Below are 18,617 nucleotides of genomic sequence, written 5' to 3' on the forward strand. Positions count from 1 at the left end.
TCTGCAACCCAAAAACAAGAAAATAAATTACAATTCTTGATTTGTCCATAGCCAAAACACATCAACATTAAGATCACAATTTTGTTTAATTTTCTCTTTTCTACTTACATAAATGGCCATTTTTGATTTTGACATTTAAACTGACAAATATAATAACTGTTTCAGTCAATAACTCATCAAACAAGCTACAAATATTCTTTAACATGTTAACTAAAGACTGAGGCGTTGAACACTGCATAAAAGCATGAAAAACAGTTTTTCATTGAAAGCAAAAAGGACAATGATGACTAACATTGTATATTTAAAACTGAAATAAAAGAATTGACATTTATGCATTTGTCAGACGCTTTTATCCAAAGCGATGTACAGTGCATTACAAAGTATAATTTTTTTTATTTATCAGACTTGTGTGTGTGTTTCCTGCATTCAAACCTATGATATTTTGCGCTGATAACGCAATGCTCTACCACTGAGTCATACAGGAGAACAGTAGATTTAAGCAGGATGTAATGTCATTGCAGACCCACAACAGCTCACAAGCAGTTCAAGGGTTAAACAGAAACTAAGTACCGGTGTAAATATTCAGAGATATAACAGATATGAAGTCTATTTTGAGGGGGATTATGATTATATCATTTTATGGTCCTACAAATTTTACAAATCACTGTTTTACAGTAATACGAATTTAATGAGATTCAACAAACTCAATATAGAAAAACACAAAAATTAAACATCTTTCTTCATACCACGGGACTGTTGAATGCTTTATTTGAGTATAAGTATGCATTATTTTGAGATAAATGCACACCTAACCTGTCAAATGTCTTTAAATAGAGCAATGTTCATCGTATAAGGTCCTTTGAATTATTTGAAAATAATGCACGCATGCGGTGTAACAGCCCTTCGCGTCGTGCCGCATTACCACCTTGGGTGTGCATTATTTTTGAATAATTTAACGGCTCATCATCAATTATTCCTTATGTAATACAGAAATATGTGATGGGATGTACCACAAAACCAGTCATAAAGGTCTTTATTTATAAAATTGAGATTTATATATAATCCAAAAGTGAAATAAATAAGCTTTCCATTGACAATATTAAGATACAACAATTTGAAAATCTAGAATCTGAGGTTTCAAAAATATTGAAGTATTGGGAAAATCGACTTTAAAGGTGCAGTGTGTAATTTTTAGAATCTCTTGACAGAAATCAAAATAATATACAAAACTATATTATCAGGGGTGTATGAAGACCTTTCATAATGAACAGTTATGTTTTTATTACCTTAGAATGAGACGTTTTCATCTACACAGAGGGTCCCCTTACATGGAAGCCGCCATTTTGTGCCGCCATGTTTCTACCGAAGCTCTAAACGGACAAACTTTTTACTAAGTTGTCTCCCAGGATGACATGTTTGTCCTGTGTCGGCTACCGTAGCTTCTCTATGCGTTTCAAAAGAGAGCGGTGAGCTGTACACTGAGCTGTTGGTTGCAATTTGCAAACTCACCACTAGATGCCGCAAAAATTTACACATTGCACCTTTAAAGTTGTCCAAATGAAGTCCTTAGAAACTAATATTGTTAATGGTAAACACATTTTATATATAGTTATAATATCTTCATGGAACATGATCTTTACTTTTTGACATTATTAAAAAATCATTTTGACCCATGTATTGTTGGCTATTTCTGCAAATAGACCCATGCGACTTATGCCTCGTTTTGTGGTGACACATTTTTGTGATACACACTATGTGTCTCCTTAACATTTACACACCGTGAGTCTCTTTTCTTGCTGAATCAGAAATGCTTTGTTCCCTTGATCTCTGTTTTGGTCTCTCTGTCCCAGTAGCCGTCTCCTTCGGTGTCCAGATCAATGACATTTAGACAGAAATGCTAATTGATTCACACTGAGAACATACTGGAATGTTCCTTTGGTTTAGCAGACTGGAGATTTTTGCACTTCTGTGACAGCACACATTGAACATCAGTGATGATTGTTAATACAATCATCATTATTATTCCTCATACAGTACTCGCTGTAAGGAATTTAAACACACTTTTGTCTTGTGGACTTAAAGTCCACATGAAATAAAAAAAAACTTTAAGTATTAATGTGTTAAGCCCGGGATACTGCAGGATTTTTGGCTGTCCCAGACGGAAGATCACCATCGTGAAACTATCATGTTGATTTCTCTGATCGTGGCTTTTAATTGCTGGTTCTACGTCCTACAGTAAGACAGTTTCAAAGATGGACGTTTTCCCGGTATTACATCCAAAGATCCCAGACAGCAATGAGTCGGCGGACCACCGGCGGTGCTCTAGAGGCAGTAGAAGCGGCATAAAGGCTTAATCGCAAACACGTCTGACGGCGCACCGACGGCGGCAGCCGGCTGTCTATTGCCTTCATTCCACGGCTGGCCCGCAGGCTAACCGCCGTCTGGCCTGTAAGAGGCAAACGCAATTTTAGCGATTTGCCACCGCTTATTGTATATATATATATATATATATATATATATATATCAGCCGGCACAGCCTCTTCAGAGCGGCTGCAAGGAGTTCTGGTGACTAGACAGCTCTTCGTGATTGGTCGCCTAACTGATGAAAGCAATCACGTGCGCAGAAGTTGAACATTTCTTAACTTTTCAAGCGGCAACGCGTGTGCCAGCAAATCAGATCGCCTTATGCAAATAACCTAGGCAGAGTCAGCCAATTACATTTATGGGTTATCCACACGAAGTGCGTCATTTGGGACAGGACCTCTGTCTAGTCATATTTAAAGATTGATCATGTGACTTTTACGCACATCAGGTGACCCGTTAATGTGAAAAACATTATTTTTTCGAATTACCTTAAAAACCACCTTATGCAAGTGTAAAAAACCTTTTGTAAAATATGGGAGTTTATGCGATAATGGCGTATTTCCATTTCAGTGAATTTATAATTCGCTTTTTCAATTTGCACAATTTGAAGGGTAATGAAAACACAGCTAATGTCTATCTCTCATTCTTCATTGTTTAAACTCTTGTGTGTTTTTCAGGAGATGGTGGTCAGGGAACCAAAGCCTCTGTGTAGCTGAATTCAAACTGATTCACTTCACCTCCACACGGATGGGTGAGGGAATGATGATAACGCCATGCTAATTCTCTCTCGCCTTATCTCATATGAACCCTGTGGTGGATTTGCTTCATTGCTCTACAAGATATCAAGCAACAGGTGTACACATCGGACCCCTTTATAGATAGGTGCGCGTGAACTGGATGGCGTGCAATCCGAAGCCTCTTCTGAATTCTGTATTCTGAGTCTTATCTGTTTTCAGCGCTGATAGAGTCGTAGTTTGATGCTTAATTAACTTCTTGATGTTTTATTTGAAGCGCCTCTATTATGCTGTTTAGTGCCTCTGTAAAGAAGAAAATCCACAGTAATTCTGAAACACTATTGAGGGCCATTTATCTGTTTTATTTTTTTTCATGACACGAGATATGAATTGATGTAGTGTAGGATGAACAGCATTGGTAAATGATGCGCCAACCTCCGCACAATTGCTCCAACAAAGTTTCATAAACTTTAACATTAAAAAACAAATGTTTGGATGTATTAATCAAATCATGGATGGTTATCAATATTGAAATGAAGGTTTCGGTCCAGCGGTGTGTACGCAGCTATAGGTGGTCCCGTGTGGAAACAGCTTGTGTAGGCTCACGCAGCTGAATATTCCTCTGTGATTAATTATGTGTTTTCGGAGAGCGGGAATATCTGCCTCATAATTCCTCAGCCTGTGTCAGTACTGATGGCACCTGTCAGGGATTTCTGCTGAGGTTGCTTTTCTCGGGCGCGAGCAGTTAAAGTCTAATGGCCGATCCGTCCTCGAACCCCCCGTCTGTCTGTGCGCGTGCACAGCTGTGATTGACAGGAAGACAGCGCTCATTTGCAAACCCAAAGATGGACTGAGACTCTGTTTAACACAGTGTGCAGATCACACAAGCTTGTTTTCATTTTTCATTACGGTGAGGTGATTTTTAAAGTACACTTTAAAGAAATGCCATCCCGAGCTAAATGAATAAAAAATGAATGTTGGAATATTTAACAGTGTGGAAATGGACAAAATGGTTTCTGCTTCTGCAAACAAAGTTGTGCTTAATGGACTGTGTATAGACACTTTATAATTGATCATTTTGGTGCTAATGTATATTTTACATTAAATAGAAATGTTTAAGATTTAAATATCCAGTAATGATGAGTCAGAGTTATATAATCCTGAATTAATCTGTTATATCTGTATAGGGTATCAAATCTCAACTGAACCCAATGTTCTGGTAAGAATATTGAACATGCCATACTCAGGTTTCATGATGGACCAAACTGGTGACATCACCATTCAGGAAATGCTTCTCAACATTGAAACAACATTCTTATCAACCAATCAGATTTTAAGAACAGGGTTATGGCACCCTTGGGGAATTTTTCTTAACCATGCAATTGTTGGTCATTGGTTATTTACACTCGCTCCATACTAAATGTAATATTGAGCAACACTGCAACTTGCCCTCATATTTAACCTGGAAATATCCCGGGATCCTGTTACATTAAGCATTGTTTGCACTTCAGCTGTGCTGTGTTTTACAGTGTGTGTATATAAGATGACAGGTCTAGTGTTGATGTGACCTTAGTAGACCTTGCTGTAGGCACGTGTGGTCCATTCATTGCAAAAGCCCCTGTGATTTGTGTGGTGTTTGTGTGGTAAATGTCTGTCCGTGACACTAATGCAGTTGTTGAGAATCTTGTAGGTTGTGTAGTGAAGCCTGCAGGTATGAGCATGCGTGCGTTAACCCGAGACGGGTTTGTAATTACCTGGCTTACTGGTGATGTGTAAAAGTAAAACGGCTCAATGAGAGAGAGAGAGAGAGAGAGAGAGAGGGGGGGGGGGGGGGGGGTCAGTCCCTCTGCTCAGTGCTGTTCAGAAGCGCAGTAACGGGCGTCCCGTTGTCGAGCGCACTGTGATCTTCATTTCTGCATAGTTAACTCCACTTTTTGACTTCTGTGTGGATGGATGTGCAATTTGAGAGGTAACATTACGAGATTAACATTTTAGTTCATGTGTGACGATGCTATGTGGACGATTTACTACGATTTACGATGTGTATAAAAGGTAAAATTCACATGTTTTTAGACATCCAATGAATTACGCAGTAAGTAGCTTATTCGATGTCAGAGTTGTGTGTATAGTTAACAGATAATACAGACGGACAGAACTTTTTATATAGTAACATTTCAGGCTAAAACGATGTAAGTGTTCAGGTTCGTGCGTATTTGTGCGTTCTTCATTTAAGTGTGTTTTACCATTGCCATCGACTTTTTGCTTGTTTGCGGCGTGTTTTCTCAGTAGACCCGCAGACAAACAAATGTTTTTATTTTATTTTGTATCATTAATTTTAAATGTGTTTTTTGAATGTATGCTAATCCACCAGGACGCGCGTTTGATACTGATTGGAAGCGGCCGCGCGCTGTCCGTGGTGCTGAAATGTGGGCGCTGTTTCTCTCTGTACAGTTTTTGATAATTTTACTGACTTTCCTCTTTCAGACTTCACACATCTGTGAGTGAGAAGTGTTAGCTCATACACCTTATGAACCTAATCAACTGAATTCACTTCATCCACTCGTGAAAACGCGACGCGTAAAATGGGTATCGCGCGGAATGAATAAGAGCGTAAGAGATGAGGACTGTGGAAATGATGCCCCGTGGACGTGGACGCTCAGCGATCGGCTCGGTGTCGGTCTGAAGACATCACAAAAGCAGAAGAGAAACACTTAGCTGAAGTCATGGAGATCCGACATCTGCTGCTTCTGTTGGTCTATCTGGACCCCTTGTGCGTCCTGAGCGCATCCACGGCAAAGAGAAGCAAACCCGCTCCAAAGAGACCCCCGAAAGTGAAGGAGGTCAACAGCACCGCGGCACCGACGGCTCCACCGCGACGGGTCACGCAAGTCCTCGCGCCCATAGCCGGCGATCACGACATGTGTCTCGGCTACTACGACGTGAGCGGTCAGTACGATAAAGAGTTCGCCTGCAACAACACGGACCACCGGTACTGCTGCGGGAGTTGCTTTCTGCGCTTCTGTTGTCCCGTCAAAGCCAAGCGACTGGATCAGAGAGTCTGCACCAACTACAACACGCCCGACTGGATCAAGACGCAGCCGCCGTCGCCTGCGCCCACCGGGGACACGTACGACCCCGCGCTGGACCAGACCAACACCACCGTCTACATCACCTGCGGGGTCATCACTCTCATCATCATACTGGGAATTTCTGCCAAAGTGGCTTATGATAAAGCCATCCGACCGCCTCAAGAGATGAATGTCCATAGGTAAGCCAAACAGGATCTTTGGAAAAACACTTTTTGGGAAGCTAATGTATCAGTAGAGGGAGCACAATCGATATTTGCTGGTGCGTAAAGGTGGTGACAAATGAAGGGCTATACACTGTAATAAATCATATGCAGTTTATAACTTAAACTTTTAAAAGTGTAAAACAGTTGTCACTGGGATGGTAAAATTTTTAAAAGTACACATAGTACCTCAAATATGCATATTGTTACCAAGAAACCTCTGTGGTACATGTTGGCCCCAAATGTATACATATTTCTACCTAAATAGGACTTTTTAACATACCGTACCATAACTTTTGTGGCCACATTGATTCAGTCATAATAACCATGAGCACATCTGAGGAGATTGTATGTGCTCCTCATAACCAATCTGCTATGCATTGGTGAGCCAGAATTGCAGAGCTAAAGTTGCAAAAGTTAATGTTTCTGAGGTTGAAATCCACAAGATTTATTTTGTAAGATATTACCATTGTATCCTTCAATACGACACTTACTGTACATTAGGGAGTACAGTTTAGTTTTACCCAAATTCTAAAGAAGAAAATGTGATATAATATTTTCCATAAATGAAATGAACACTGTCTTAGTGTGAACTATTATTATTATCCTCCGTTTTGTGAGATTCAGCTATTTTACATATAATACACAAACATATAGTGCATACATTATACTGTAAATCAAAGCTTGAATCTAGGATCTTGATCAGAAATGAAACGCTGGCTTCTGGGCTGACATGGATTATTAATAGTAAATTGCGTACTGTATTAAATCTAGGACTCATCTGCGTCTAGGCGGGATTGATTCTGGATTTCATTAGTGTGATGTTGAGATAGAGGTCAGCTGAAATCTGTCACAGCGGAGCCGATCTGGGTCTTCAAGCTGCTGTTTGTCAATAAGTCACAAATTTGTAGCGCATCGGTTTGTCAATGTCAAAGAAAGGAGAAATTTTAGAGAGTGGTCTTGGTGGAAATGTGACAGCCAAGTTGATTCTGTGTTCTTAATTGACTCGATTTGTGTCCCATGGATTCTTCTCATGTTAACAGTGATGTCATTCTGACATCACAGCTCCTTCAGCCAGTAAGTGGAGGCTGCTCCTATATGCAGCTGCACAAGTGTTAAAAGTGTTGCTCTTTCAGATGAGTCAAACTCAGACAGTCCATTAAAGCATTTGATCGGAGCTTACAATAAAGCTCATTGGATTTTTGTGATGACCAATCGATGTTTCCGTTTCTAAAGGTCAATGTGCAAATGATATCTCATGATTATAGCAGAAAGGATGAAGACATTTCTGTATAGCTTTACAACATGTTCACAATTTACATTTGGACATCCTAAAAATGTGATTTGCATGTTCAAATCACCTTCAGTGTCAGGAGCAAACACAGCGTAAAGTTTAATATTTATTAAAGATCAATGCAGCGCATTTCTCAGAAGGTTTTGCGTTATCTCCGTCATATCTCATCCTGCTGTTCATGAGCTGTCCTGCAATTCAGAGACGCCGCCTGAGTCTATGAATGTACAGAATGTTCCTGAGCATTTATTTTAACATTTTAAAATATCATAAAAAATGTGTGTACAGGGTTGTAATTTGCACCAAAATACAGTTAAATAGGCTATATTTTGTCTTTACCCACAATGTGTATTGCTGGATGGATGTGTGTTTAAAGAGGATAGACATGAAATGTGTATTAGGTTTCTGCATATTTTACTACTGGTTTGGGAAAAGATGAATGAAAGATGCAACGTCAGCCAATGAGAGATGAGATATGACTCTGTGTGCTCCTCTTAATCTGATTTATTATAAATCGATTACAGAGACTACAGAGCATTTTTTGTCAGACGTAGCTTGTGGTTTGACTTCATATTAGCATTATTTGAGGTCTAAGCAAACACTAATGATAAAAAACAACTAAAGTGTTGGGTGAAAAATTATTCAATTGTGATTTACAGTATTATGAGATGCGGTCACTGTTTTAAAGTCTTAGACACATTTGTTTCGTATAGCTTTTGGCACTTTTCAGGTGAATCTTTTGTTGCACCCTAACATCAAATGATAAAAAATTATTTGGCAAACAGAAATTAAAGTCTGTGCCAGTAACACTTTTTTGCATTATTCTAATGACAATTACAAAAATTTCTAATGTAAAAAAATTAATTGAATAAAAAATTCAGTCTTTATTTTATTTATGCAAAAGATCATTTATTTTAATTTAACCATGCACATAAATACTTTAAGCATTTTGACTTTTTGGACAAATTTTCTGTTTGTCCCATGCTCTCAAAACTATTGACTGAATTGGGTCATAAAGCTTAAACAAAGTAAGCGTTCCCTCTCCATTACAGTGAAGCGTCTTTGATTTTTAATACAGACTAAACGTCCCACACTAATGACATGATCGGGATCGTGTGTTGACAAGCATCAGTGATGTTGTCTGATCAGATCGCCCCGTGTGATGACTCGCCATCTCTCAGCTACCCAGAATCCCCTGCTGCTTCTCAGTGTGCTGTCTGTCATTGTTGAAATATTGATGGTGCTCAGACACCTGCCGAAATAGCTGGGGAATCATCTGCCTGTTTGAGAGGACATCAACTTAAAGTCCTAAACCGATCAGTCCGGAAATATGAGAGAAAGAAAGTGATCTGACCAAAACTGTGATGGTACACTTTAAAAACCATTTAGATATGTATCTTTGAGGTACTGATATGTATCTTGGATACACAGTGACAGCTTCTGTGCCTTTCTTTCTGACAGTAAAAATATAATGACAGTAAAGGGTAATGGTGGTATTTTGTAAGCAATGTGTATTCAAAAGTGCTATATAGCAGGGTTATGTTATCCTTTACTAAAACTAAAACGATTAAAACATTTATTTTAATTGGAATCAAATAAAATATAGAGTCTAAAAAAAATTTTGCTGGGTTATTTTCAACCCAGTGTTGGGTCTAAAGGGACGACCCTAGCTCCTTGTGTTGTTTTAACCCATTGTTGGATCAAATATAAAAAATCTGGGTTAATTTAACCCAATGGCTGTGCTTGCAGTGTCTGTCATTCACATCTTTGTGAATATCAAGTAAATTTTTTGTGATGTGCAACAGATGCTCTGTTGCTTATCATTCACTATTATGAAATTGTATGACATACAGTACAGTATTTACAGTATCAGACACATTGCTCTTTAGATAACTTTATTAGCCATTTAACATCAAACACACAAGCCCTAAGAGATAAGTAAATGACTTTTATTTTTTGTTTGAACTGAAATAAAACTGTTAAAACCCCACGGCCGCGATGGCAAATGCAACAGTGCTGGAAGGCTAAGCTGACTCCTCTTTATCTTCCTTAGCAGTTGTTATTTTAGTTGGTGTCTCTTACCATGCACTCAGCATAAACTTCTTCAGCTTGAAGTAAGAAATAATTTGAATTATTCGGAAAAAATGCACATCCAGGGTGGTAATGCGGCACGACGCGAAGCTGTTACACTGTGGGTGTGCATTATTTATAAATAATTCAAAAGACCGGAGTCAATTATTCCTCCTATACCACGGTTTCCACAGACATTGCTCTGGTGTTTATTTTAAGCCATTTGACAGGTCAGGTGTGCGTTTATCGAAAAATAATGCATAACCACTCAACATTTCTCGCTGTATAAAATCATAAAATGATTCAATTCTGATCCTGGAGCACAGTCACAGCTCCTGCAAGAGCCACAGGGGAAACTTAAACACAAATGCCTTTTGTGTCCGGTCAAAATAATTTTTCCTCTGGCCAATCGGATGGCCTGGAGCTGCTGTGCCAGTGATGCAGACAATTGACAGCTTATAATTTGAATCTGACAGGCGTGCATGGGCGCTTTGAGAGGAACATCAGATTAATGACTAAACTTGCATTATAAAGTATTTGAAAGCCATTTTATGAATAACACTGCGCTTCTTTCGGGATCATCTGAGGTCTCCTGGAGCTGAGAGGTGAAAGAGAGGTTTAATGCAGATTCACTGGTGACCTTCTGTGAGAGAGAAAGAGAGAGAGATCTGTAAGCCTCCGCGGGTGTTCTGAGCAGTGCATATTGATCCGACTCTTCAGGTACACGGTCCGATGCAATCTGAACACTCGCTGACGTAAGAGATGAGCCAGACTGATCACTCTGTCAGATTTCAGTGCACAAACACTGTGTAAATAAATGATTAAACAATCTTATAACTCTACAGCTCAATATTTTTCATATACTTTTGCCGCTATTCATCTCAGTAGGTTGCATTAACATTTACGCATTTGGCAGATGCTTTTATACTTAAAGTGCATCACAAAGTATGCATTTTATATCAGTATGATTCACTGGGTTTAAACCATGATGTTTTGCGCTGCTAACGCAGTGCTCTACCCCTAAGCTATACAGGAGCACAGTATTGTGCTCAGTATTACTGTGCATTCATACAGCCACCAGCAAGAGCGTAAAAAAACGCTCTGGCTGCCCTGCCAACAACGCTAAAGAAAAAGTGTAGTGGACGCTCTGATGCTTGAATGCATTCTCTGGAATCCTCTCAAGCGGAGGTTTCCGCCTTCCGATTGGTTGCCGCCAAACATTTCCGCCTTTCGATTGGTTGCTGCCTAACTGCATCATAGCTCATTACCATAAAGTTGAACTGATTTCAACACCGTTCATGTTGCCGCTTGCCAGAGCTTGCTGCTCGCCAGAGCTTGCCGCTCTCCAGAGCTTGCCGCTCGCCAGTGCTTGCCGCTCGCCAGTGCTTGCCGCTCGCCAGAGCTTGCCGCTGGCTCTCTTTGAAATTGAATGACTTCCGGCCACTTTGACGCTCTCGCGGGTGGCAATGTGAACACACATTAGCGCTACGTTTACACGAGGCATAAGCGTTAACACTTCCCATTCACTTTTAATGGGTGACGTCAAGCTTGCCGAACTGAATTGTGGATCCATCTGCGCCACGTCACTGCTGTTGCTCGCGGCAGAAGTTAACATTTCTCAACTTTTTAAGCGGCAACGCGTGCGTCAAACAGATCACCTTATGCAAATAACCTAGGCAAAGCCAGCCAATTACGTATTTTGAATACCGGAGCATGTGTAGCGGCCACTGTGATTGGCTTTTTGGCCACGCTTCAGACAAGCCTTCTGTCAAGCATTAATGCTTCTGTCCCATGTGAATGTACCGTTAGTGTTCTTGTGTATATCAGTATTTAACTCATTCCCCTCCAGCTTTTTTTTAAGTTGCCCAGAAGCATTTTTTTGGATTTTCACAACATTTCACAAAATGCCTTCGAGGAAAAGTTTCTTCTATAAATATATAAACATACAAATATATCAAATCAAAGAACAGACCCTCTGCTTTCAAACAAACAAAAAAACATTTAATCCTATCATTTGTTCTATTTTTATAACATCTTAAATATGCTTAGGTTTCTTCAAAAAATACAAAATATTGAGCGAAAAGCTGAAATAATTGCATTATTGTAAATTAATTTTGTTAGAGATTACATTCAGAACAATCATCAAAACATACACGTAGTTAAAACTTATTCGTTTTGCTGCAGTTTTTTTATAAATTGGGTAAGAGCGCCATCTAGAAGATAATAGCAGAATTACAGATTACCATAAAAACTCCTCATTGGCAGGGAAATGTTTTTTCTTAATTGATGAGATAACTTGTCAGTAGTAGGGATGTAACGATTAAATCGCGTGTCCCATTAAAAATGCCTGTCTGAAATCGATTCTGAATCACAAGGCTGCGATTCTTTGTTTCATGCACAGCTTGTGCGTGTACTATGGCATTTGGTCAGTAGGAAGTCCTTATCAATCTAAAATCATTATGAGTCGGAGTCGTTTATAACATGCATTTAAAACAGCAACACTCGTTAAACAAAATCATTCAAAATATTCTTTATTATCATGAAAATACCTGAAACAACTTGAAGAACAGCGATATTAATATTGTAATGCTACTTCTTCTGTGGCACAAAGGGAGTTTCTGCATGAGAGCGCCCCCTGGCGTTCGGATGTGCCGGGATTTCACCTAATTCATTAAAATTCATTAATTGAGAAAACGCACATTTGCACGATTAATCATTACAGTCCTAGTCAATAGCAGGGGGAAAAATCGTAAGCGCAGCAAAAACTTTGAAGACGTGTAAGTCACCATGGGTTAAAGCGCCTGCCAAAATAGATTTTCTATTTTCTATTTACAGATACACCAAAAAGTGAATTTGTTGCACTGAATGAAGGTTAAATCTGGGTTCATTTAAACTCTATATTGAAGTGAGTTAAGTACTTCACTGATGATGGGTTACTAAAGCAGCCATATGTTTTAAAACCCATTTTAGGTGATATTTAACAAAGTTAATCGTCTCTCATTTGTTTGGAAACTGTGTTTATGTGTCGCTGGAGGCTTTAGGGTGTTTGGTGAGGATGTATTTATATCACAATGATGTTTTGATGTGTATGTATTTGCAAACAGACAAACACTTAGACCTTAATTAGGATTTGCATAATCTTGAATATATTAACACCAGACCATTGAATTCCCTTTGTTACTTATCTTTTAATATTGAACGTGTCACAAACATTTATGAAAGATTCCTTGTATGTATTGCAGTGATGAATTGCATTGTGTTATGTAGTAATATGACCACATATCCATCAACACTACATATTGTACATGATGGTGAAACCCATACAGCAGCCTACTCCGGGCCGGATCTGCACCAGAGCTGCTGACTTCGGCACAGATCCGGTGCGGTTCCGGTCTGGATTTGTTTTGGAACTGTTTCAATTTGTCGTCCATATCTCTAAACAGATTGCTTCATGTGATAGAAGGATGAGCACCGAATACCCCGATACTGTGTATGCCCAAATCATCTTGAGTGCAGCGGTTTCTAAAAGTGACATATTTGAATAAATATACATTTTATTTGCATAAATATGCATAAAAATGCACTTTACTTGATTATGAAGTTTAAGTAAAAAAAATTATACATATATAATTAAGTAAGAGATTCACATGAGATAGAAATGCTAGACAGTTTGTATTTTAAGTGTTTTGCTTTACTTCCATTGTGAGTGTCCAACCTGATTCATGCGTATTTTACTAGTTGGTGTATTCGTATGAGTTTGAGTTGGCTGTACAAAGTTGCATAGGAATTAGCCACCTTGTTAAATCCATAGGAATTGCCATGAAATTGTATTGGAGTGCCTTAATCAATCGTGCTTTTGCATTTCTCTGTCGCTTAATGGCTATTGACAAAGTTAACTTAAACCAGAAACAAACTTTTGCAGTACATGCACAGAAAAAAACAACAAATGAGATAAATATGAGGTGTGAAAACTCCAAGAGTCCAGTCAAGTAGTTTAATGTGTCCGGGCTTTAAGGGCCCGAAGGTGTCCCAGTCCTGTGGTGTGACAGAAGAAAGCGCAGAGAACCTCACAGGCAACTGGAGCACTGAAACCAGGTCGCCCCCACGTGAGGAGAACTTCTGTTATAAAAGGCCTCTTCTCCTGGAAGGGAAGACTAATTATACATCCTACCAAAGTCACTTTATCTTTCTCTCTCTCTCTCCACCTCTTTCTTTCTTTTCTGTCTCTCTCATGCATAGCAAGATGTAGACCGCGAGGCCGAGCGAATGTGCTGACATTGACACAGTTAAGACGCCATTTCAGGCTCCTCCTGTGAGGAGAGATGGCCTCAGGCTGAGGTGGAACCAGACGCAATGTCACACGCTGGTTTCAGATAGTGGGCCGTAAAAAATGAATGCTGACCGCTTTGGTCTTCATGTGGTCATAATGGGCATTTAGATTAGAATACACTACAAACAATGATTTTTATTTGGCTTGTTTTTAGTGCAAACATCTACAAAATCTTGAAATCAAGAAACATTTGCTTGAGAAGCTAAATGACATAAAGGGCCAGATTTACAGCTTGCGTCAGTGCAAATGCCCTTTTGATGTTAAAAAACTACCGTAGTGATTTATGAGATACGCACAAATTAGCATAAACTTTCAATAAACTTAAAATGTTGCTTTTTGATATTCCAACAAGTAAGTCAACAGAGATTACTGGTTTATTTTTGAGCTACAATTAGATGTCTATTAAAATTTCTCTGACAACCCAAATTTTGCCTAGACAACTGTGCTGTGTTTGGACACCTAATAGATGTCTTTTGAAAAAAATATGTAATGGTCAAAATAAAATCTGTCTGAAGTTGCACTGGTTATTGTGGAAATGAGATGTTGCATCTGTGTTCTGTAACCTGCACCTTGTCAGTACATTACCGCAGAAATTTCCACCCCCATCGGCGCTCTGAAAATGCATTTCTTATGTGGCATTCACCCAAGACGCCGAAGAGATGGCAAGTGTGAGTGATTTACATGTTTAGTCAATGCAAAAACGCGAATAGGCATCCTGCGAGGAACACATGGATGGCGCTGTGCGAATGGCGCAGAATGCGTGTATGGCGCATTTTGCTTGAATTGAGCATTGCCGCGAGAAACGCACAAGTTTTTGTTGGATATTCACGCCCCATTAACCAATCAGGAGCTTGCTTTAATAGTGACATGATTACAGGGAGCGAGCAGAGTCGCAGAAGTCCCTCCCATGACATGAAATTCTGCGTGAATGTCTCGAATGACTAGAATTTTATGCGCAGCTTTCATGCGCGAATGAAGCAAGTACACTCAAAATGCTAAAGTGTCTAACTACCCGCGAATAGCGCGTTTTGCCGCCTCAACCGCGGCTGGTGTGAACGCACAGTTACACTCATTTGCCCTGTTTAGTAAATCTGGTCATTTTACTTCTTAAGTTTAAGCTCACACAACACACACTGTTTTTTGCTCATCTCATGTTAATTTTAAGTACTTATAGAGTAGTATTACATTCTCAATATCTCCAAAGAGTCATTAGTTTGATCAGATTTATAAAAGACAGATCAGCTCTAGCGATTGTTTCTGGAAAAATCCCAGAGGTGTCCAGCACTAGGAGCAATTCACAGCAGGCAACACACACACAAAACATTATCCCACTATCTCTGGATAACTTACAGTATGATGCTTGTGTCATTTACATGATATGCACTTATGCATCGATTGCGAACAAAACAGATATTTAATGCAGTTTTACTTACCGCCTCCGTTGGGTCTTCCCTATTTCAATGAAATCCAGAGTTAAACAAACACACATTGTTGAGGCTTGATATAAAACAAAGCTGTTGCGTGAAGTGATGCCTGTGACTTCTACTTGCTAATGCTAATGAGAGTCCTCGTTGTTCTCGCTCTCACTCTGATTGACGCATGGGTGTGCTTTTCCAGGGGAAGTGCCCATAAAAGGAATATGGGGTCACTGATACGTAACGGGTACCCAAGTTCGAAAAAAACTTTCCAACACTTCTAAGAAAGAGGAGAAGTGAGTTTGGCCCAGAAATACTGCGTCACACGCTCAACTGCTTTTTTGACACTTTCCATTTGTTTAGCATGAGGATTACAGCTCTGAAACTGTGTTAAAAAGTCAGGATGCATGAAATAGCATTAACCCCCCCAATTTAATTATTAGGTGTTTGTACTGGAAAACAAGAAAAATTAAGTAAGCTAAGCAGTGGCGGCCGGTGACTTCTTTTTTCGAAGGCGCGCAATGCGAGGTTTGTCACACAACATGTATGTAGCCCGCCATGTTTGTGTAATCGTAATTTCAAAATATTTTCGGCGTGTTGAGAGATCCTATGTGCATCATGTGTCGGGTTCGGGTAGGGCTTGAACACTACGGGCCAGGGCCAGGTTAGGGCTGGAGTTTTTGGCCCGTGCAGGGTTCTACTCTGAACACATATTTTGAATTTGCGCCCCCGGAAGAGCAGTATGAAAACCATTTTTTGCATTAATTAATTACAAATTACGCTTATACTCATTTCCCCTAAGAAAGGTAGGGTGAATTCAGGTAAACTGGGTTATGACATTGAGATGACTGTAAAAGTATCCCGGTTTACCTGAATTCAATTTACCATGTTAATCCATGTTTCTTCTGCAGTAAAATCTGACTGATGAAGTCCTGTATAACCCCCCACACGCTCCCCATTACAGAAAGCAGCATTACTGTGGAAGATTCATAATTTTAATGGCCATGCAATCTCTCCAGAATCTCATATTGCCACTATGAAAATTCCATGAAGCGGTTGGGTCTTAATTCTGAGATCGTGTCCTCGGGGCCAAAGAGCAGAAACATTAATAGAATTTGAATCCCATTAGGCTTGTATGGGTGGATGTGTTTCTACACCACCATACTGCAGACGACACATTGATTAATGGCTTTTGTTTGTTGCTGTAGCCAAAGGCCTGAGCTTCGAAAACCTGAGAGGCCAAACTTCGACTGATCATTATAACACAAAGCGCAATTAAACTCGTGTGTGTGTGCGTTAGAGATTGTACCAGAGCCAAGCACCTCCACACATAGGAAAACAAAAGATACAACATTCTGGCCCTTAAACGGGCCCTTATTGGAAATTGTCTAAACCTCTTGGGGTGCAATATGTTTGTATCTGTAAACTGGATGAAACGTTTATTCCAGTGCTGAACAACAGGACACTGTTGTTTTTAGGATAATGATATAATGAACATTAAAATGATCTTCCCTGTGTTTTTCAGAGCGTTGGCAGACATTTTGAGGCAGCAGGGGCCCATTCCCATATCTCAGTACGAGCATGAAAACATTGCCGCCATAGAAACCTCACCCAAAGAGGAGACACCTGTACGAACATCCAAGAACCACTACACACCTGTTCACAACAAAAACAATCACGGTAAGTTATCTCATGTGTTGGTGTGTTATTTTAATGTATGGCTATATGACGAAACCTTTTATGATTATGTTTTAGACTTGTATGGTAATGGTAACCCTATGGTAATCTTTGAAGACCGTTGCAGATTTTTAAATTAAAATGAGTCTCTATGTACAAATGTGTGGGTTTGTGGATATATGAAGCATGCTTCATCATGTGTAAAGGTTCAGCACATGCTGTTCAACTCATAGTCATATCTGAAATCACATCTGAATGAATTTTTCATTCGAACAGAGAGCAGCAGTCAAACAGACTTTAAAACGTGTTATTGTCCACTTTTTACCACCTCTTCAAACATTCACATCTTGCAAGCAATTCCATGTTCTTTCTCTTTTGGGTTTGGGCTCACATGCCATCAATATTCAGACGGCTGAATAAACTTACTTTTGCTGTACTACAGAATGATCGCTGGTGCTTAAAGTTTACACATGACGCTAGACTGTTAACTCATTAAGGGCGATTTATAGTCGTGCGTAGGTCCTACGCCGTAGCTAAGTGCGTAGGACCTACGCACGACTATAAATCGTGCGTAGCTCTGCGTAGCCTGACGCGCACCTCACAAAATTTCTAACAGCGCGTCGGCTCTACGCGGACCGCAAGCGCTGTGATTGGTCCACCAGAACCCCTCCCGTCAGGTAAAAAAACTGCGTCATAGGTATTTCCGTTTGTGACGGTGAAAACAAAGATGAGCCAAGTTGAGGAGTGATTTAACTCAAACTGCAACATAAGTCGCTGTTTATTTACTTCCATCATTGCTGGTCTTCTCAAATTATACACAACAAGTTGCTGTTTCTTCTTCGTTTGTGGGTTAACTTGCTTAGCTTCTTCTTCTGTGACGACTTCTGCTGCTACTGTGGTTACACGGGTGATTACTGCCAACCAGCGGTTTCGTGTGTGTTTGCACGTCGACGCGGACGGCGACGCAAAAGTATAAATGAAAACCGACGCGGAACCTACGCCGTCGCGGCTACGCCGTAGGACCTACGCACGACTATAAATCGCCCTTTACCCGCCAGCCGTTTTTTTTTGAAAAGTTGCCCGCCAGCATATATATATATATATATATGTATATATATATATATATATATATGTATATATATATATATATATATATATATATATATATATATATATATATATATATATATATATATATATATATATGTATATATGTATATATATATATGTATATATGTATATATATATATATATATATATGTATATATGTATATATATATATATATATATATGTATATATGTATATATATATATATATATATATATATATATATATATATATATGTATATATGTATATATATATATATATATATATAATTTTTTTTTTCATAAAAGTTTTACAATTCTAAAAATATATTAATATTAAAACAAACAAACAAACAAACA

At 39.2% G+C, this 18,617-nt stretch overlaps 1 protein-coding gene across 1 annotated transcript in view; it reads left to right on the forward strand.

Moving 5' to 3' along the window:
- The first annotated feature begins 4,937 nt into the window (after nucleotides 1–4,937).
- The window catches only part of LOC135734297 (protein shisa-6), a 127,541-nt gene continuing 113,861 nt past the window's right edge, over nucleotides 4,938–18,617 (forward strand). Inside the window, exons 1-3 of the mRNA XM_065253232.2 lie at nucleotides 4,938–5,067; nucleotides 5,583–6,366; nucleotides 17,019–17,173. Of these exons, the coding sequence (XP_065109304.2) occupies nucleotides 5,822–6,366; nucleotides 17,019–17,173 (700 nt within the window). The 5' untranslated portion in view covers nucleotides 4,938–5,067; nucleotides 5,583–5,821. The remainder of the gene's footprint in view (nucleotides 5,068–5,582; nucleotides 6,367–17,018; nucleotides 17,174–18,617) is intronic.

Source organism: Paramisgurnus dabryanus, chromosome 3 (genome assembly GCF_030506205.2).
Source record: "Paramisgurnus dabryanus chromosome 3, PD_genome_1.1, whole genome shotgun sequence".
In the NCBI taxonomy this organism is placed as follows: domain Eukaryota; kingdom Metazoa; phylum Chordata; class Actinopteri; order Cypriniformes; family Cobitidae; genus Paramisgurnus; species Paramisgurnus dabryanus.